General features: G+C 37.4%; 1 protein-coding gene across 1 annotated transcript in view; it reads left to right on the top strand.

The window, feature by feature from the left end:
• Positions 1-19738, top strand: part of NOM1 (nucleolar protein with MIF4G domain 1) — a 37343-nt gene that overhangs the window by 3083 nt on the left and 14522 nt on the right. The window contains exons 3-8 of the mRNA XM_042783394.1: positions 186-310; positions 2022-2217; positions 8256-8579; positions 14022-14132; positions 15166-15333; positions 16101-16222. Of these exons, the coding sequence (XP_042639328.1) occupies positions 186-310; positions 2022-2217; positions 8256-8579; positions 14022-14132; positions 15166-15333; positions 16101-16222 (1046 nt within the window). The remainder of the gene's footprint in view (positions 1-185; positions 311-2021; positions 2218-8255; positions 8580-14021; positions 14133-15165; positions 15334-16100; positions 16223-19738) is intronic.

Genomic DNA, 19738 nt, shown 5'->3' with positions numbered 1-19738 from the left:
GGAAGTAGATTGCCCCATCTTCCTTCCGAGGAGTGGCTGGTGGATTTGAACCGCCAGCCTTCTGGTTAGCAGTCAAGTGCCTTAGACACTATGCTACCAGAGCTCCCAAAATACGCATTTAGCAAGGAAAAAAATGGGATTCATTTAATGTGGATTATTCTGTAATGTATTTCTCTTGCAAGGAGAGCCTTTGTGAAAGTTGTAAGAAGTATACTCCACCTCATGTGAGGCGAGCTGCAGAAACAGTAGATCCCCAAAAGAAGGAGGAATTGGAAAGGTTAAAGAAACAAGTAAAAGGCCTCATTAACAGGTAAAATGTTGTATTTTGTCACTTAAAGAGGTTGACTGTTTTCTAAAACTATAGAAATTATCCCAAGAATTAAACTAGTACTGATGGGGTTGGGAATTATAGTGGTTGAGTGGATGATACCTTTTTGTTCCACTCTTAAGCATCCAGGCCTAGTGCCTAGTTAAGAAGATGTTGCTCAGTTTTTTGGTACTTTAAATCTTTCCAAAGTTTGAAAGCAATTTGCATGCTTACATTGTTATTCTAAGAAGCATGTGAGTCACAAATGAATGAGGATGAGAGGCTCGGTCTTTGGAGAAATAGAGTGGTAGGACCTCTGGTCCTTTTCATAGCATATCCTTTTCGGGCTCTTTTCATAGCAGATGCAAGCTCACTGGCACCATAGTATCATTCCCCACCAAGAATGTGGTCTTTCTTCCTCCTTTTTTCATTATTCATATATTCATACCTGGTTTCTTTTCTCTTTTTTGGTTATTTAAGAATAAAACAAAAGGTGATTGGAAACCATATAGGTGGGGCTGTTTTCAGTTACCCTCCTCCATTAGCTCTGTTTTTGAAAAATGAGTTAAAATTTCTCATTTGGTCATGCCTGTCTCCAGCTCTTCCTCGCTACCCTCACTCCAGAAGCCACTCTCATACCTTTCTTCTCAGTCACTCAGATAACCACAATCCTGACTTCTAAAAACATATTTTTGCCACATTTTGAATATGCATTGTTTTTTGGGTTTTTTTTTTTTAACTTTTTATTTTGAAATAACTAAAGATTCATAGAGAGTTGCAAAAAATATATACAGGGAGGTCCTGTGTACTCTTCGCCCGGTTTTCCCCAAAGGTAACATCTTACATAATTAGAATTTTTTTAAAAAAATTTTCTATCAAAATTCAAAACAAGACAGAAAATTGACATAGGTCCAATTCACAGATTTTATTCAGTTTTACTAGTTTTATGTGTGTTCATTTTGCACTCATTTGTGTATGTGTGTTTCTCTGTAATTTCATATATATAGATTTGTGTAACTACCACCACACTCAAGAAGAAGAATGATTTCACTACCACAAGGCTCCCTCATGCTACCCCTTTATAGCCATACCTACTCCCCTTCCCATATCACGTGCTTTTTAAAATTACTCTTTTTAAATTAAAACCAGAACACTATTTCCACGGTGCACCTTGGAATGTTATCTAATGTGCTATTTCAGAGTTCAGATCGATGAATAATCCTCCAAGTGCATATGTATTCTTCTCTCTCCACCCAGTAAAATGGAACAACTTTTTCTCAGAGTTAGAAACTAAAGAATTTTATGCTATCTAAAAAGTGGAAAAATGAGACTTTTTCCTAACAACAAATACTGTCTAAGCGTGGTTCCCTACCTCTATGTGGAGACATTAGATCAGGATACACAGTGGCAAATACCTCATTAAAGTTTCCTTTGGCTTAAAGAGTATCCTGTCAATAGTTGATTATGGCCTTGTTTCAGCTGTAAAGAGATGTAACAATTCCTAACAATTACACTATTTAAAGATTCCAGAGTGTTGTATAGTTGTGTACTGTGTATGCTATGTTATTAGGACAAGATATTGTTCATGGCTCAAAACTGTACATAAAATAGGATGTATTGATAGTATTAATAAGTCTTCGGATTTTTTTAATTGAACTGAAAATAATTCTTAATTTTAAACATTGTTGCTATTTGTATTTATAATTCTGTACAGGTTGAGTGAACCAAACATGGCCTCTATAAGTGGACAGCTGGAGGAATTGTATATGGCTAATAGTAGGAAGGATATGAATGACACTTTTACAGGCATTCTTATGAGTGCATGTGTAACTGACACGGTCATGCCCAGCAGGCTGATGATGGAGCATGTTCTTCTAGTTAGCATTCTTCATCACACAGTAGGAATTGAGGTATGGTTTGTGTTTTGCTCACTTATTTCCTACCTGCCATTCTCTCCAGTTTGTTAATAGTGTATAACTCTGATATCGTGTAAGTCTAAACAGCATTCAGTAAATACTTAATTTTGGCCAATTTTGCTTCTTATTTCTGTGCATTCTAAATGAATTTATGTGTTAATTTATTTTCTTCTGGACTGACATCTTGGACTTCCCTTATGTTCTCTATATTCCCTACTTTCCCATTTTCTCTATATTCCCTACTTTCCCATTTTCTCTATATTCCCTACTTTCCCATTTTCTCTATATTCCCTACTTTAAAATTGATTTATTTCAGATGTTTGAATATAGTGATTTTTCATGGTTTTGCTACTGAGGTATTTGTAATGGATTATTGGTTATTTTTACTCAATAAGAAGGCCACCAGGTTATGTGATGAAATTGGGTATTAAAAGAGATACAAGAAAAAAATTTGGACTTAATTTAATTCCCTTCCCAGTAGGTTAGATGTCCTTTCTCTGCCAGTTTTCTCATCTATAAAATGGGATGACAATAGCTATTATGTGGAGCTTTGCCAGGATTAAATTGAACATGTATAAAGTATCTAGCTAGTACCTAATACGTGCTAAATACAAATTTGTCCCCCACTCAACAGCCACCTCTCTTGTATCCTTTGTCCTTGCTTAGTGAGCCTCTGGTGGTTTAAAGTCAGGGAAGGCTCAATGATAGTGACTTGCCCCATAGACACCTACCTTTTAAAGCCCTGTCCTCTTCTAGTAGTATAACTCCACTGCGTCAAGTCAGTTCTGACTCTTAGCAACCTTATAGGACAGGGTAGAACTTCCCCACAGGGTTTCCAAGGCTGTGGATCTTTTTTTTTCCCCCCCTCCAACTTTATTGTAATTTGGGTGAAAGTGTACAGAGCAAATATGTTTTCCATTCAACAGTTTATACACATTTTGTTTTGTGACGTTGATTACAATCCTCACAGTGTAACAGCCATCTCTCACTTCCAGAGGGAAAAGGTGATAACCTTTTCCCTCTGGCCTTTCCTATGCATTCTTCCCTTCTGAGTTTTATACCTGTGTAAATGCTGCCCTTCCAATCTCCCAGAGTTGATTGTTCTAAGGGGTGCACCTCTCTGATGTAATTGTTCACCTCATAGGCTTGTCTGTTGTTTGACTGAAAGTTAAGCCAGGAGAAGGGATTCAATTCCAGGCGTGAAGGGTGACTAGGAACCATAGTCTCAGGGATTTCACCAGTCTCTGTCAGACTAGTAAGCCTGGTCTTTTTTATGATTTTGAGTTTTGTTCCACATTTTTCTCCCACTCTATCCATGATCTACTATTTTGATCCCTTTCAGAGTGTCTGGCCCTGGTAACCAGCCACCATTTAGTTCTTCTGGTCTCAGGATGATGTAGGTTGAGGTTCCTATGGTCCACTAGACCCTTGGACTAATTGTTTTAATGCATCTGTGATTTTCTTCACTTTATTTTGCTCTGGATCAGGAGAGACCAATAGTTGCATGGCCAAGGCTATGAATCTTTATGGAAGCAGACTGCCACATCTTTCCCCTACAGAGCAGCTGCTGATTTCAAACAGCCAGCCTTTTGTTTAGCCATCGAGCGCTTTAACCACTCTGCCACCAGAGTTCCTTCAGTACTATAATGCAATAAAATTATACCCTTCCTACTCAGTATTCTAGTTCCCACAATGTAGCTCATTTTCCGTTATGTTAAAAGAATATTGATCTGATTAAAGGAGGTTATACTAAGGTAGTAAATAAGGCTTAATTTTCACAATTATTCTTTGCCTTATGATACTTAGTATTCTTGATGTTCCCAACAATAGCACAAGGCAGCAAAGCATACCTAAAAGTCTGATTTGCTGGTGTAAGTTGATACATGTCTATGTCTTCATTACATTTGACCTTCACAGTTTCCCAGTGAAATAAGTAAGGCAGGTATCTCTTTAACCCCACTTTGCAAATGTAGCAAACAAAGCCACCGAACAGTTATGTAGTTATCCCAAGATCACAAGCTTTGTTAAATATAAACTAGAACTTGTTTTCCTAACTCCTGGGCCATCATTGTTTTCTACCACAATGCTATTCAAAGTAATTTCATTTTTATGATACTTGCTCTTAATCATAGTCTTAAAAATGATTTGGACTCTTGTAGAGTGGGACTAGGAGCTCTGGTAGCATAGCGCCTGAGGCACTTGAGTGCTAACCAGAAGGCTGGCAGTTCAAACCCACCAGCTACTCCTCGGAAGGAAAGTTGGGCAATCTAACTTCCGTAGCGATACCACCTCTGAAACCCAAGGAGGGTCGCTATGAGTCGGGGCTGACTCAACAGCACATAACAACAACAACAGAGTGGGACTGTCAGAGGCTTACATTAAGATGGACAAACTTGCCAAAATCAATTAATTACCTTTCTGGTTATTAGAAACATGAAAGCAGTCTAGTGCAGTTCAGAGTGGTGGTTAAGAGTACTTCCTGAAATCAGAACATGGCTCTGCCACCGACTAGGTATGTGAACTTGGGTAATCTCTCTGTGCTTCAGTTTCTTCATCTGTAGAGTTGTTAAATTTAATGAGTTATTACATATAATAAGGTTAGAAAAGCACCTGGCCGATAGTAAGTGCTTATTGAAGTTAGGATTGTTTTTAATATGAAAGGAAATTTTCGTGTTGAAACTCTGCTGTTCCTTCCACTTTTTCCTAGCTAGCTTTTCCTATCACTGCAGGTTTTATTGCTATTCCTAGATAATCTTCTTAACTACATTTTCCTTATCCAGCAATAGTTACATTATAGACATTTTTTGAAAGATAAAGACTTTAGTACCCACCAGGTATTAGAAGCAGGAGACAGAAGAGAGAATAGCATTGGCTCTGAGTCTCCTGGGCAGTAGGATTCTCCTCTTAACTATATAAGTACTCTCTCTTGTGAAAAATCTGTACCAACTATTTTGGGAATCACACTTCTGAATTCTTTTTTAATTTCTAAAAGCTATACTCATTTTCACTTAAGAATGCTGTAAGTCCATTTTCTTTTACCATTACAAAGTGTAATGAAATCACTGAACGCCATTCTTAGTACCCTTTGATTGCCATAATTCAGTGCCATTATATGGCTTTCTTAGTACATTCCTCTGGTCCTCCTAAATCACACTGCTATACTATGAACAGATTTAAACCATCAAAATGATTTTAGTATAGACAGTGTTTCAGTGAGTTACAGTAAAAGCCATAGACGCAGTCACTCAAAACATATCAGGAATTTACTTGAATTGAAAACATGAGATTATTGGTCCTACTTCTCATTTATACCTTCACTAATAGCATGAAGGACAACTGAAATGACTTGTTCCAAGGGGAAGTCATTATAGTACTTTAGCTAATGACATCCACTAAAACTTCTGCCAAAGTATGATGAGCTCTCAGGATGCTGGTTCCATTAAACTACTTTCAGTTCTATAACGAGAAAAACATCCTCACAGGAATTCAGGGAAGGGAAAAAAAATATATTAAAGACCATGGTGTCAGCAGCTGAATTGCTTCTAAAAGTTATTTTTTTAAAAAAACTAGGTATATGCAGATTTTTGCTTTTTTAAAAAAAATCCCTTATCAGAATTAATATATATACTTAAGTAATTGTATTAAGTAACAACATAGATTTTATTCTTTTTTTTTTTTTTTTAAGTATTTTGAGGCATTTATTTTTTTAATGTGTTCATTTAGAGATACTCCATTTGGCACAGAGTTGGGTTGGCTATAATCTTTATGGAGGCTGTTCTCCATGCCTGGATCTTCCATGGAACTCCTGGGTGGGTTTAAATGGGTTGGATTATTAGCCAACTCAGACTATTTGTGCCACCCAGCGATATTAATTAAGTTATATTTCAATATAATATGGTCATATTAAGAGACTACATTCAGTTTTATCTTTTGTAGAGGAGCTTGAGTTGGGAATTTACAAGTCTTTGAAAATTAAAAACAGAGCCAGTTTATCAGAGATTGCCTCCATGAAGTCTGTTCTCTTCTACCAGTGTATTTTCTTTCTGTGGCTTCCTCCAGCATTTGTGTTTTGTTTTTGTTGGTTTTTAATTTCATTGTAAAATAAATGTAACAAAAAAGTTGCCATTTTAAATCATTTTAAACTTTTGTTTCAGTGGCATTAATTACTTCTAGCATTGGGTTTTTACAGTGTAGCAATGAATGTGTGTTTTCCCATTACACGCTAATCTTTCTCATTGATGTTATCTTCTTCACCATGGCTTTAACTATCACTTATATATCAACAATAAATCCCACTTAGACTCCCACAGTTCAAACTCAGTAAGTCTTAAATGATTTTATCCACCTTCCCCTAATCTGCTCCTCCTCACATATTTCATACTCTAGTTACAGCCACTGTCATCTATCCTATTATGTAGACAAAAACCTGGGAACCATGAGCATGTAATCTTTCACATCCGTGTATCACCTCAACCTACCAGTTCTGTCACAGGGTCACTCTTGTGCCCATTCTTTTCTTTCCACATCCAATACAACTGCCTTAATTCTGATAATCATTTCTTAACTAGACTGTTGACAAACTTCGTATCACTGTGTGCCCATGCTGCCATTCTTTCAGTCTCTCAACTTGAACTGAGATGTGAAAGAAAATGATGTGGTAGTAATCCCAGCAACAAAAATGATAACCACCATTTCTGCCTTCCAGTTTCATTATCCCAGTTTTATAAAGAGAGAAAAACTAAGAGAAGTTCAGTAATTTGCTCAGACCACATAGATTGGGACAAGTGGGTAAACTTGGATTCAAATCCAGATCTTTCATATTCCAAAGTATACTATGGGCTTTGGAATAGAAATTTATCAGAATGATTAAAAAAAAAGAAAAAGAAAAAGAAAGAAACTGTTTGCATATTGCCTGGACAATGAGAATCTTAACCCTTTGAAAATAGGGACAATCTTGTCTATTCCATTTGTGTCCTTTACCAAACCAAAAACCAAACTCACTGCCATCAAGTCAATTCTGACTGACAGCCACCCTCATTGGGTTTCCAAGGCTATAAATCTTTACAGAAGCAGACTGCCTTTTCTTCCATGGAGCATCTGGTGGGTTCAATCCACTGACCTTTTACTAGCAGCCAAGTGCCTTAACCACTGTAGAGCTCCTTTTCTGTAACTACCAGAGCTCATTTGTGTCCTCTACAGTCATTATTAAATAACTATTTATTTCGTAACTGTGTCATTACTTGATAATATGTTGTTTCTGGTTTTTTCACTTTCTATATCAGTTGTATTGGTTCCTTATAAAAAAAATGTTTAGAGATATAAACATGTTTTAAACAAAACATTAAGCAATTTTCTTTTTCTAAGAAATCAGAATGGCTACTAACCAAAAGGGAGCTCTGGTAGCATAGTGCCTAAGGCACTTGACTGATAACCAGAAGGCTGGTGGTTCAAACCCACCAGCCACTCCTCAGAAGGAAGGTTGGGTAATCTACTTCCGTAGTGATACTGCCTCAGAAACTCAAGGAGGGGTCGCTATGAGTCGGGGCCGACTCGATGGCACATAACAGCAATAACACCACTAACCAAAAAACTACCTTATAGATTTTAAAGAAAAGAGGGTGTGCTTACAGTTAAGAGATTTGAGTACTGTGGCTAATTGCTTTATGATATCTTTTACTATGCAGTGTTCTTGAATCTCATCATATGTAAGGAGTTCTGGTGGTATAGTGCCTAAGGCATTTGACTACTAACCAGAAGGCTGGCGGTTGAAATCTACCAGCCGCCTCCTCGGAAGGAAGATGGGGCAATCTACTTCCATAGTGATACTGCCTTGGAAACCCAAGGAGGGGTTGCTATGAGTCGGAAACGACTCGACTGCAGTGAGTTTGGTTTTTTTGTTTGTTTGTTTTGTTTTGTTTTCATCATATGTAAAGCTTTAAGTACCTATTGGAAGGAAGAAGGATCTCTCAGAATAAGTTACTAAAATTTATTTTTATGTGTTTTTAACTAATACTTTTTCTTTGTTCATTCAGGTTGGTGCTCACTTTTTGGAGGCTGTGGTGAGGAAGTTTGATGATGTATATAAAAATGGAAGTGAAGGGAAGGAATGCGATAACCTTTTTACTGTTCTTGCCCATTTATATAACTTCCACGTGGTACAGTCTCTCCTCATCTTTGATATTTTGAAAAAACTTATTGAAACTTTCACAGAAAAAGATATTGAGTTGATCCTGTTAATGCTGAAAAATGTTGGCTTTTCACTAAGAAAAGATGACGCTTTATCACTTAAGGAGCTGATCACTGAAGCCCAGAAGAAAGCCAGCAGAGCAGGCAACAAGTTTCAGGACCAAACCAGGGTATGGTTACATCACTTGGCCTGCTTCATAAGTGCCTAAATGCTCACAGACTGACCAGAATTTAAACATAATTATTTGTGGTAAATACTGCATTTAAATATTCATGATTTCTATTATCTTCTGCTTCATTTAATATTATGCCTTTATCATTTACATGTGAAAGGACCTTGTTTCTTTACAAAGAACTCAAGTAAATATGGCATGTATTTAAGATTGATTGATTTAACATTCATCCATTCAAAAAATGCTTGCTGAGGAAGGCTGTATGGCATGGTATGCAAGTGTCAAGACAGCCTACGTTGGACTTCTAGTGCTGCCACATACCAGTAGCATAACCTACGTCTGCCCGGTCATTTCATCATCTATAAAACAGGGCTGGTAATAGTTCTCACCTCATTTTATTCATTGAATGATTAAGAGGCATCATGGGACAGCATATGAAAAGCCTTTTGGATGAAAAAGAATGTGGCATGTTTGAGGGACCAAGAAAAAGATTATATGAGAAACCTGGAGAAATAGGCAGTGTTCTCTTAAGAAGTACTCTAAACCATTGCATGCACTGTGATTTTTATCCTAGAGACATACTGCGGATTGGAGGATTCTAAGCAGGCAAATGACATGTCGACATTTTTCATTGTAATGATCATTTGGCCTACAATATAGAAAGATTTGAAGTAGTCAGGGTTGGAAGATACATCAGACTAAGGGAAAGATTGGTGGCTTGTGTTAGCATAGTAGCAGTGGATATGGTTTTGAAGTTAAAATTTATGGGTCTTAGTATAGATTGGATGTGGAAGAAGGAACAAAGGAAAGGAAGAGTCAAGGATCACCCTCAGATTTCTAGCTTGAGAAATCACATGTGAATAGTGGTACCATCTGTATAGAAGACAAATACTAGAGGAGAAGCTGATTTGGAGGAGAAGACAGCCCAGTTCTTGAGACATTGAAATTAAAGTACTTAAATTGGATATCCATAGAGCTGTAGTGGCGCAGTGGGTAAGGCATTTGACTGCTAACCCCCCAAGGTTAATGGTTCAAACCCACCAGCTGCTCCACTGGAGAAAGATGAGGCAGTCTGCTTCCATGAAGAGTTAACAGCCTTGGAAACCCAATGGGAGTTGCTATCAGTTGGAATCAACTCGATGGCAGTAAGTGTGAGGTTTTTTTTGTTTTGTCTTTGGATTAGATATTTAGATGAGAAGAGAGACATGGGTTAGGAGATTGCAGAGTCATCACTGATCATTAAAGCACTGGAAGTAGATAAAATTGGCTAGTACATAGCAAGAAGTGAAGAGGCCCTTAAGATTAAAGAGCTCCAGCATTTAAATGCATAGGGGAGGTAGAACTGTCAAATGAGAATGAAACACAGAGGATAGTCACAGAACCCAGGAGTGAAGAGTGTTTCAAGAAGGATTTATCCTCTGTGTTGAATGCTAAGAGGTCGAGCAAAGATACAGGCTAAAATTTTAACTTTGGATTGTTAAATAGAGGTCATAGATGGTTATAGTTAAATATTAGAAAAGTTTTTGAAGAAGAGGAGAGTGTGTTGGAAAATGTAGAAGAGGGGATGGTAGAGTAGAAGGGATTGATTTTAAGATAAGAGCAGTAAGTTATACTTAAATGATGGCTTATATGATAAAAATACCTACTCACCCAGCAGCCCTGTGGGAGAAGTTCCTAGTGTTCTGCTCCCATAAAGATTACTAGAAAACTCGGGGAGTTCTACCCTGTACTGTGGGGTTGCTATGAGTTGAAATCGACCTAACAACAAACAGCAGGTCCAAAGGAGTTGGGAGTTAGGAATGACTCTTAATGGGTATGGAATTTCTTTTTTTGGACAGTGAAAATACTCTAATTGTGGTGATGGTTGCACAATTCTGTGAATATGCTTAAAATCACTGACTTTTATACTTTAAATGGATGAATTGGATAGTATGTGAATTATAGGCCAGTAAAAAGTTAGCAATTGGAGAATCTCAGTGAAAGATGTATAGGAATTCTTCGTACTGTTTAACTTTTCTGTAAGTCTGATATTATTTCATAAATAATAAGTTAAATAAAAAAGACCAGTAGTGGGGAAGAGATTGAAAATGTAGGGGAGAGAAAAGGATGGCTAATAGAAAAGGATGATAGAGGGTAAAAGAGGTTGGGATCCAGAAGACAAGTGGAGGAAGTGATACGTGCAGGTACAATACATCAGTGGTGACAAGTTTACAATTTCATATATGGTATTTTATACCCCTGAATAGGGTGTTAAAATTAATAGAGGCTATCTTTACCTAAAAGCAGCCCTGGTGGTGCAGTGGTAAGCATTTACTGCAAGTAGGTCAGTGGATCAAACCCACCAGCTCCTCAGTGGGAGAAGATCTGGCGATCTGCCTTTGTAAAGCTTGTCATTAGGTGGCGCTGAGTTGGTTCCAACTCATAGTGACCCTGTGTACAACAGAACGAAACACTGCCCAGTCCTGCACCATCCTCATAATTATTGCTAGGTTTGAGCACATTGTTGCAGCTGCTGTGTTAATCCATCTCATTTAGGGTCTTCCTTTTTTTTGCTGACCCTCTACTTCACCAAGCATGATGTCCCTCTCCAGGAATGGGTCCCTCCTGATAACATGGCCAAAGTAAATGAGACAGAATCTCATCATCCTCACCTCTAAAGAGCATTCTAGCTATACTTCTTCCAAGACAGATTTGTCCATGGTATATTCAATATTCAGTATTCTTTGCCAGCACCATAATACAAATGCATCAGTTCTTCTTCAGTCTTTGTTATTTATTGTCTGGCTTCACATGCATGTGAGGCTGTTGAAAAGACCATGGCTTGGGTCAGGCACATCTTAGTCTTCAAAGTGACATCTTTGCCTTTTAACACTTTAAAGAGATCTTTTGCAGCAGATTTGCCCAATGAAATAAGTCTTGATTTTTGACTGCTGCTTCCGTGGACATAGATTGTGGATCCAAGTAAAATGAAATCCTTGACAGCTTCAGTATTTTCTGTGTTTATCATGATGTTACTTTTTGGTCCAGTTGAGAGAATTTTTATTTTCCTTCTGTCAAAGTGTAATCCATACTGAAAACTGTAGTCTTTGATCTACATCAGTAAGTGCGTCAAATCTTCTTCACTTTCAGCAAGCAAGGTTGTGTCATCTGCATATCACAGGTTGTTAATGAGTCTTCCTCCATTCCTGCTGCTGCATTCTTCTACATGTAGTCAAGCTTGTCAGATTATTTGCTCAGCAACAGATTGAATAAGTATGGTGAAATGATACAGCCCTGATGTACACCTTTCCTGATTTTAAACCGCATAGTGTCCCCTTGTTCTATTCAAAGAAAGACTGCCTCTTGATCTATGTACAGGTTCCTCATGAGCACAATTAAGTGTTCTGGAATTTCCATTCTTTACGAGTTATTTATAATTTGTTATGATCTGCACATTCAGATGCCTTTGTGTAGTCACTAAAACACAGGTAAACATCTTTCTGGTATTGTCTGCTTTCAGCCAAGAAACATCTGACATTAGCAATGATGTCCCTTATTCTACATTTTTGGATTCAGAGAATGAATCCAGCTTGGATTTCTGGCAGTTCCTGACAATGTGCTGCTGCATCTGTTTTTTAATTACCTTCAGCAGAATTTTACTTGCATTTGATAGTAATGATATTGTTTGATAATTTCCACATTGTTGGCTCACCTTTCTTTCAAATGGGCATAAATACAGATCTCTTCCAGTTGGTTGGCCAGGTAGCTGTCTTCCAGATATCTTGGCACAGATGAGTGAGTGAGCGATTACAGCTACTAAACAAAAGCAGTTACACTTGTGCATCAATTTATTCAAACATTTCATGGTCACTTCTTGGAGTCTTGGTTTTCTTCAGTTCCTTCAGTGCAGCTTGAACTTCTTCCTTCAGTAACAATGGTTCTTGATATGTTACCTCCTAAAATGGTTGAACTTCTACCATTTCTTTTTGGTACAGTGATTCTGTGTATTCCTTCTATTTTTTGATGCTTCCTGAATTATTCAGTATTTTGCCCATAGTATCCTTCAGTTTTGCACTTAAGGGTATTTTTCTTCAGTTCTTTCAGCTTGAGAAATGCCCAGCATATTCTTCCCCTTTAGTTTTCTAACTCCAGGTCTTTGTACATGTCATTATAGTACTTTACTTTCTCTTCTTGAGCTACCCTTTGAAATCTATTCAGCTCTTTTACATCATCTTTTCTGTTTGCTTTAGCGCAAGTCTGACATCCATTTTGGTCTTTTCTTTCTTGCCTCTCTTTTTAGTAACCTTTTGCTTCATGTATGATACTGTTGATGTCATCCCACAAGTCATTTAGTCTTCAGTATTCATTCTGTCAAATCTGTTCTTGAAATGGTCTCTAAATTTGACTTACTTTAATTTTCTTCAGCTTCAACTTGCATATGAACAATTAATGGTCTGTTCCTTGATTGACCACTGGCCTTGTTCTGTCAGACTGATAATATTGAGCTATTGCATCTGGTGAGGTCCAGCTGTATAGTCCACTGTTTATGTTGTTGAAAAAGGTATTTGCAGTGAATATGTCATTGGTCTTGCAAAATTCTATTATCCAGTCTCCATTGTTTCTAACACCAAGACCATATTTTCCAACTTCTGGTCCGTCTTTGTTTCCAACTTTCACATTCCAGGCACCAATAATTATCCATGCATTTTAATTGTATATTTGATCAATTTCAGACTGCAGAAGTTGGTTTAAAAAAAAAAATCCAATTTCTTCTTCTTTAATATTAGTGGTTGGTGTGTAAATTTGCATAATAATCTTAGTAAGTGGTCTTCCTTGTAGGCCTATGGATATTATCCTATCACTGACAGCATTGTACTTCAAGATGGATCTTAAAATGTTCTTTTTGGTGATCAATGTGACACCATTTCTCTTCATTTTGTCATTCCCAATATAGTAGAATTTTTGATTATCTAATTCAAAATGTCTAATACTAGTCCATTTCAACTCACTAATGCCTACAATAACGATCTTTCTTTGTTCCATTTCATTTCCACGGCTTCCAATTTTGCTAGATTGCCAGGTCTTTCTTAGTCTAGAAGTTCTGCTGAAAGCTGTCCACCACGAGGGACCCTGCTGGTATTTGAAATACCTGTGGTATAGCTTCCAGCATCACAGCAACATGTAAGCCACCACAGTACCACACGCTGACAACCAAGTAAAGATTACATCCTAGGAAATCCTATGGGGCAGTTCTGTTCTGTCCTGTAGGGTTGCTGTGAGTCAGAATCAGTTTGATGGCACACAACAACATCATCTGTACCTAAAGACTGTCTGTGATTTTTGTATTATGAGCAGTGATGACCATGTGCATGAAGTGTGCTATGTTTCTTAAAAACTTGAATAATCAATTGTTTGGAATATTTGAAATAATTGGTTTTCTAATTTTTTATTTTTTATAAGATTCGGTTCATGCTAGAGACCATGTTGGCACTGAAGAATAACGACATGCGTAAAATTCCTGGTTATGATCCTGAGCCTGTAGAGAAACTGAGGAAGTTACAAAGAGCTTTGGTAAATAACCAACCTGTAATATGAATTTGTTTTGAGCTTCCATGTCAACATGAACCCATAATTCAAGTTAAAATGATCAGGATCTAAAAGTCAGGTGTCATGTATGTTAATAAAGAGTTTTAAAGATATTAAATTGAAGCTTTTGTATTTCTATCTTGAGATTTTTGTGTGTAGTCTCAGTGTTCTTTGTATGGAATGTTTTGTTGTATGGGGAAGAATTCCTCTTAGTTAAGCATCCTGTGCATCAACCCAGTGGTACTGAACTCTGGCTGCACAGTAGAATCATCTGATAGCTTTTTTCAAGAAAATGCCAGTAGCAAAGTCCCACATCAGACCCATTAAATCAGTATCTTGGAGGGTAGGGGAGGTATTGGACATCATTTTTTTAAGCTTCTAAGGGAGCTCTGGTAGCATAGTGGCTAAGACACTTGCCTGCTAACCAGACGGCTGGCTGTTCAAACCCACCAGCCACTCCTCGGAAGGAAGGTTGGGCAATCCTACTTCCGTAGTGATACTGCCTCGGAAACCCAAGGAGGGGTCGCTATGAGTCGGGGCCGACTCGACGGCACATAACAACAACAAGGTATTTCTAATGTGCAGTCAGAGATGAGACCCACTGATCTAACCAATTAGGTTAAGTCTTTCAGCCCCAGTCTTAAACTAGTTGTTGACGTGGGCAAAACCAAGCTCCTCACCTGCTAACCTGACCAAACTCACTGTTTTGCCCCCCATGTCTATACCGCTGAGATCATTCTTCCTCTGGTATAACAACTTTCCAAAGAAAATGCTTTTTGGGGATAACAGAACCATATTTGTTATCATATGGTCTCAACATAAAATATGTACATGTATGTCTACTTTTGGCATTATTCCAAACAGAATGGACTGTCACAATTGTCAGTGATTTTTTTGTCAGAAACATTCATAGACCAAAATGCAATTACTGAAAAACAAAAAGTTTAAAGATGATAGTACAAAGTAGGAACTAATTAGAAACATTTCCACTAGGTCATTTTTTCCTTTTTTTTATCAGGTGCGCAACACTGGTTCGGGTACAGAAACTCAGCTTCGAGTCTCCTGGGAGAGTGTCTTGAATGCAGAGCAGGTTGGCCGCTGGTGGATTATAGGGTCATCATGGAGCGGAGCCCCAATGATCGACAGCAGTGATAATAAGATCCAGCAGAAGCCACTTGCAGGGATGGTAAGGTGATTCCTGACGTTACTACTTCTCTCTCCCTAATACTATCTAGTGTATTGCTTTACCTAGCTAGCATAGCTATTTATAGAATAATTACTAATATGTGTAGACATGTATATTTGAAGACCTGACAGAAATGGTTATTAATCTGTGATATAATTTCTGTTGTTTATTTTAAAAAAAAAAATTGGATTGGGGGAACACATGATAGTAATTTTTCAGTTCTTAAAACTTAGATATACAGTGTTTCCCCAGAAGGTGAGGTTCTATTCCATTTGCCTTGGAGTTCAGATTGTTAAAATTCTTTTCCTTTCTTTGTAATTTATTTTTATTAGTAATTAAAGTCAATACTTTATTCATATTCTCTTAGTTTTTACCTAATGTCCTTTTTCTATCAAGGATCTCATCCAAAGTATCACATTACATTTAGTTGTCATGTCATTTTAGGCTCCTGTGGCTATGCCCACTTGGTTGTATTTTATTTCATTTCTTACATATAACTGACTCAGATCACACCACTAGTGAGAAAAGGTTCCTAAATCAAGTGTTTTTCTCACCCGGTGGCTTTCTTTGTCTCTTGCTGTTTTTTCTTTATTTGTGGGAATAAAGACTTAGTGTTGATTTACAGTTATATTAAGTCAAGCTGCACAAATATTACTCACATTATTTTTTAGAAACTACACTAAACCAAAATATGAAAAAAGTATTTCTCACTCAGAAAGTTTCATTGAGACATGTATGATCTATGCTTTAATTGTTCCTCTTTTCAGGTTAGTTCAAAGATATTGGACCTTGCCCGCAAACAGAGAATGAACACCGACATCCGAAGAAACATATTCTGTACAATAATGACCAGTGAAGACTTTTTGGATGCATTTGAAAAGCTGCTAAAGTAAGCATTTATGTGAATATATTAGATGTAAAAGGAATAAGTTCATTTGATTTTTTAATTTAATTTTAATTTTTTTTAACTTTTTATTGTGATTTGAGTGAAAGTTCATAGGGCAAAAGTGGTTTTCCATTCAACTGTTCATACGTTTTGCTTTTGGGACATTGAATACAGTCCCCACAGCATAACAGCGCTTTTTCCCTGTGGTTAACATTTGTATTCATCTTTCTTTCCTACTCCTGCCTTCTGAGCTTCATCCCTGGGCAAATGCTGCCCTTTTGATCTCCACTGGTTGATTGTTCTAAAGAGTGTGTATTTCCCTACTTCTTGTGGTCACTTCATAGTCCTGTCTATTGTTTGGCTGAAACTTGAGATAAGGGGGTGAATTCAATTCCAAGCATGAAAGGTGACTAAGGGCCACAGTCTCAGGGATTCTACTAGTCTCTACCTGATCAGTAAACCTTATCTTTTTTATGATTTTGAATTTTGTTCCACATTTTTCTCCCACTCTATCCAGGATTTCTTATTGTGATCTTTTTCACAGTGATTGGCAGTAGTAGCCAAGCACCATCTATGACTCCAGTCACTGCTCACCATAGTAGAATGTGGAACATTGTCTTTGATGTAGACTGTGTTTTGCCAACTGTCCTTTGTGTCCCCCAAGATTATGATCCTAAGTGCCCAAGACCAGTGACTTGTTCCCTCAGGATGTTTGGTTATGGCTAAAACGTTTTCATAACTTTATCCCCTATTAGCTCTGCTGTATACATAGATATTTTTACAACACATACAAATACCTATGTAGAATTATCATCTGCCAAACCTATATGTGTCATGGGTATAGTCCCTTTCCCCTACTCATACCTGAACATCTTGCCTGTCTACCTGTGTATCCACTCATGTTGTTGTTGTTATGTGCCGTCAAGTCGGACCTGACTCATAGCGACCCCTCCTTGGGTTGCCGAGGCAGTATCACTACGGAAGTAGATTGCCCCATCTTCCTTCCAAGGAGTGGCTGGTGGGTTTGAACCGCCAGCCTTCTGGTTAGCAGTCAAGTGGCTTAGCCACTAGGCTACCAGAACTCCCGTATCCACTCATAGATGAATGTTATTGATGATAATGCAGAATTGTGTATGTATATGCCTTTACCTTTGTTGTCTATAACTGTTGTGCCCCTCTTCATGTCTTCCTTTTCCTTAGTGATATTATATTGGTTCCTCTTTTCTGTATATTGCTTTTCCCTTCACCTAAATTAATGTGTCTCTTATAGTTAGTAATTTTTCCTTCCCTCCCCTCCCATCCCTGGTAACCATCAAAGAATATTCGTTTCTGTATGTAAACCTTCCTTTGACTTTTTATGAAAGTGGTCTCACACAGTATTTGTCCTTTTGTGATTGACTTTGTGATTTCACTCAGCATAATGTCCTCCAAGTTCATCCATGTTATGAGATGTTTTACAGATTCTTCATTATTCTTTAATGTTGCATAGTATTTCATTATGTGTATGTACCAAGTTTGTTCATCCATTCATCCATTGATGAGCAATTAGGTTATTTCCTATTGTGAATAATGCTGCAGTGAGCATGGATGTGCATATATCTATTCATGTCCTGGATCTTATTTCTTTAGGATATATTCCTAGTATATATTTCTATTTCCAACTCTTTAGGGAAGTGCCATATCATTTCCCAGTGGTTGCACTGTTATACAGTCCCACCAGCAGTATGTGAGAGTTCTAATCTCTCCACATCCTTGCCAGTAGTGGTGGTTTTCTGTCTTGTTGGACTTAGCTATTATTGCTGAGGCCAATTTTTAAATTTTAGATGATTGATTGAGTTAAATGTCAAATACAACTTAAGAGTACTATATTTTTATACAAATAACACATGCTTTATTTGATTTTTTTGTTTGTTTAGTTTTTGGAAACTGCACAACCTTCTCACACATTAGTTTCCTATGTGTGCAACATGCATTATATCTGACTGCGTTATATGTGAAAAACATAGTAACTGTGGGCTTTTCCTCTTCTCCTATCTCACCTTGTTTGAGTCCATGCAACTCTGTTCGTTAATAATCTTGTTCCTTCTAATTTGCCACTAGTAGTCCCTGATTAGAATTTTATAATATATGGGATTTTATGATTTTGACCAAAAGTGTGAGATGTCCTGGTTATAGTCCCATTCCCAACACTTGCTATTGCTTGTCATAAGGTGCTCTGGTGGCACAGTGGTTAAACCATTCAGCGGCTAACCAGAAGTTTGGCAGTTTGAACCACCAGCCCCTCTATGGAAGAAAGATGAGGCAGTCTGCTTCTGTAAAGATTTACAGCCTTGGAAACCCTACAAGGCAGTTCTACTCTATCCTAAAGGGTCACTATGAGTTGGAATTGACTCGATGGCAGTGGGTTTGGTTTTGGTTTTTGATAATTGAGGTTTTATTACATTACACTGTTGAAGAAAAAAACTCTAACTTTTCTTTACCACTCTCCAACCTCATGGTTTTGTTTAGCATAGCTCTACGTCCCTAATTATGCTTTATTTCTAGAAGGGGCTTCATTTGAAGAAGCTTCATGTTCTCTAGTTAGGGGATCTTAGCTCATCTTTTATACATAAAAGGCTTCCTTTCATTATTTTCTTCCAGTTGACTTCATGTTTTCAAAATTTCTGTCTACCAGACTTTTCAGTAAGCAATATTTTTTTCCATTTTCATTCATCAAAACTACATAACTGCTAATCTGAGCTTTTAATCAACATGAATTGATATGAATGCAACCAAAATAAATCAATTGTTAGTTGCCTGGATAGCCTTAGCTTCAAGTACTGTATAATTACAGTCAGTTTTTTTGTTAGTGGATTGTTTTGTTCTGTTTTTTGTAATTTTGCCAATAGTTAATGTTTCTTTCTTCCTAAGATTTCAAAATTTCTGCCTTTGTATAGAGGCAGCAGTTGCAACAGTATTCAGTTTTGCTTATTTTAAAAGTCAATCCATCATTCATAGTCACAGAAAACAGAACAACCTAGATGGCCCCCTAGTCAGGAAAGGATAAACAAACAATGTACATCCATACAATGGGATATTCAGCTTAAAAAGGAACAAACTGTTGATACCTGCAGCAGCATGGGGAATCTCAGATTATGCCAATTGGAAGACGCTGGACTCAAATGACTGTATATTTGATGATTTTATTTATATGATACTCTTGCTAAGGCAAAACTATAGAGACAAAAAAATCAGAAGTTGACTGGAGGATGAGAGAAGGATTGACAACAAAGGGGCATAAGGAGTAGTAGAACTTTCTTTGCGTTGACTGTGGTAGTAGTTATGAGACTGTATGTTTGGCAAAACTTAAGAGAGGAATTTCACTGTATGTTATACCTTAATTTTTTTTTTTTTTTTTAATTGAGAAATAATGGCCACTGTTATTGCACTTGACTGCTAACCAGAAGGCTGGCGGTTCAAACCCACCAGCCACTCCTCAGAAGGAAGATGGGGCAATCTACTTCCATAGTGATACTGCCT

This window comes from Orycteropus afer, unplaced genomic scaffold, assembly GCF_000298275.1.
Source record: "Orycteropus afer afer isolate SDZICR_OR568_19922 unplaced genomic scaffold, OryAfe1.0 scaffold01029, whole genome shotgun sequence".
In the NCBI taxonomy this organism is placed as follows: domain Eukaryota; kingdom Metazoa; phylum Chordata; class Mammalia; order Tubulidentata; family Orycteropodidae; genus Orycteropus; species Orycteropus afer.
Note: the sequence above shows the minus strand (reverse complement) of the source record. Positions and strands in the feature narration are given on the sequence as shown.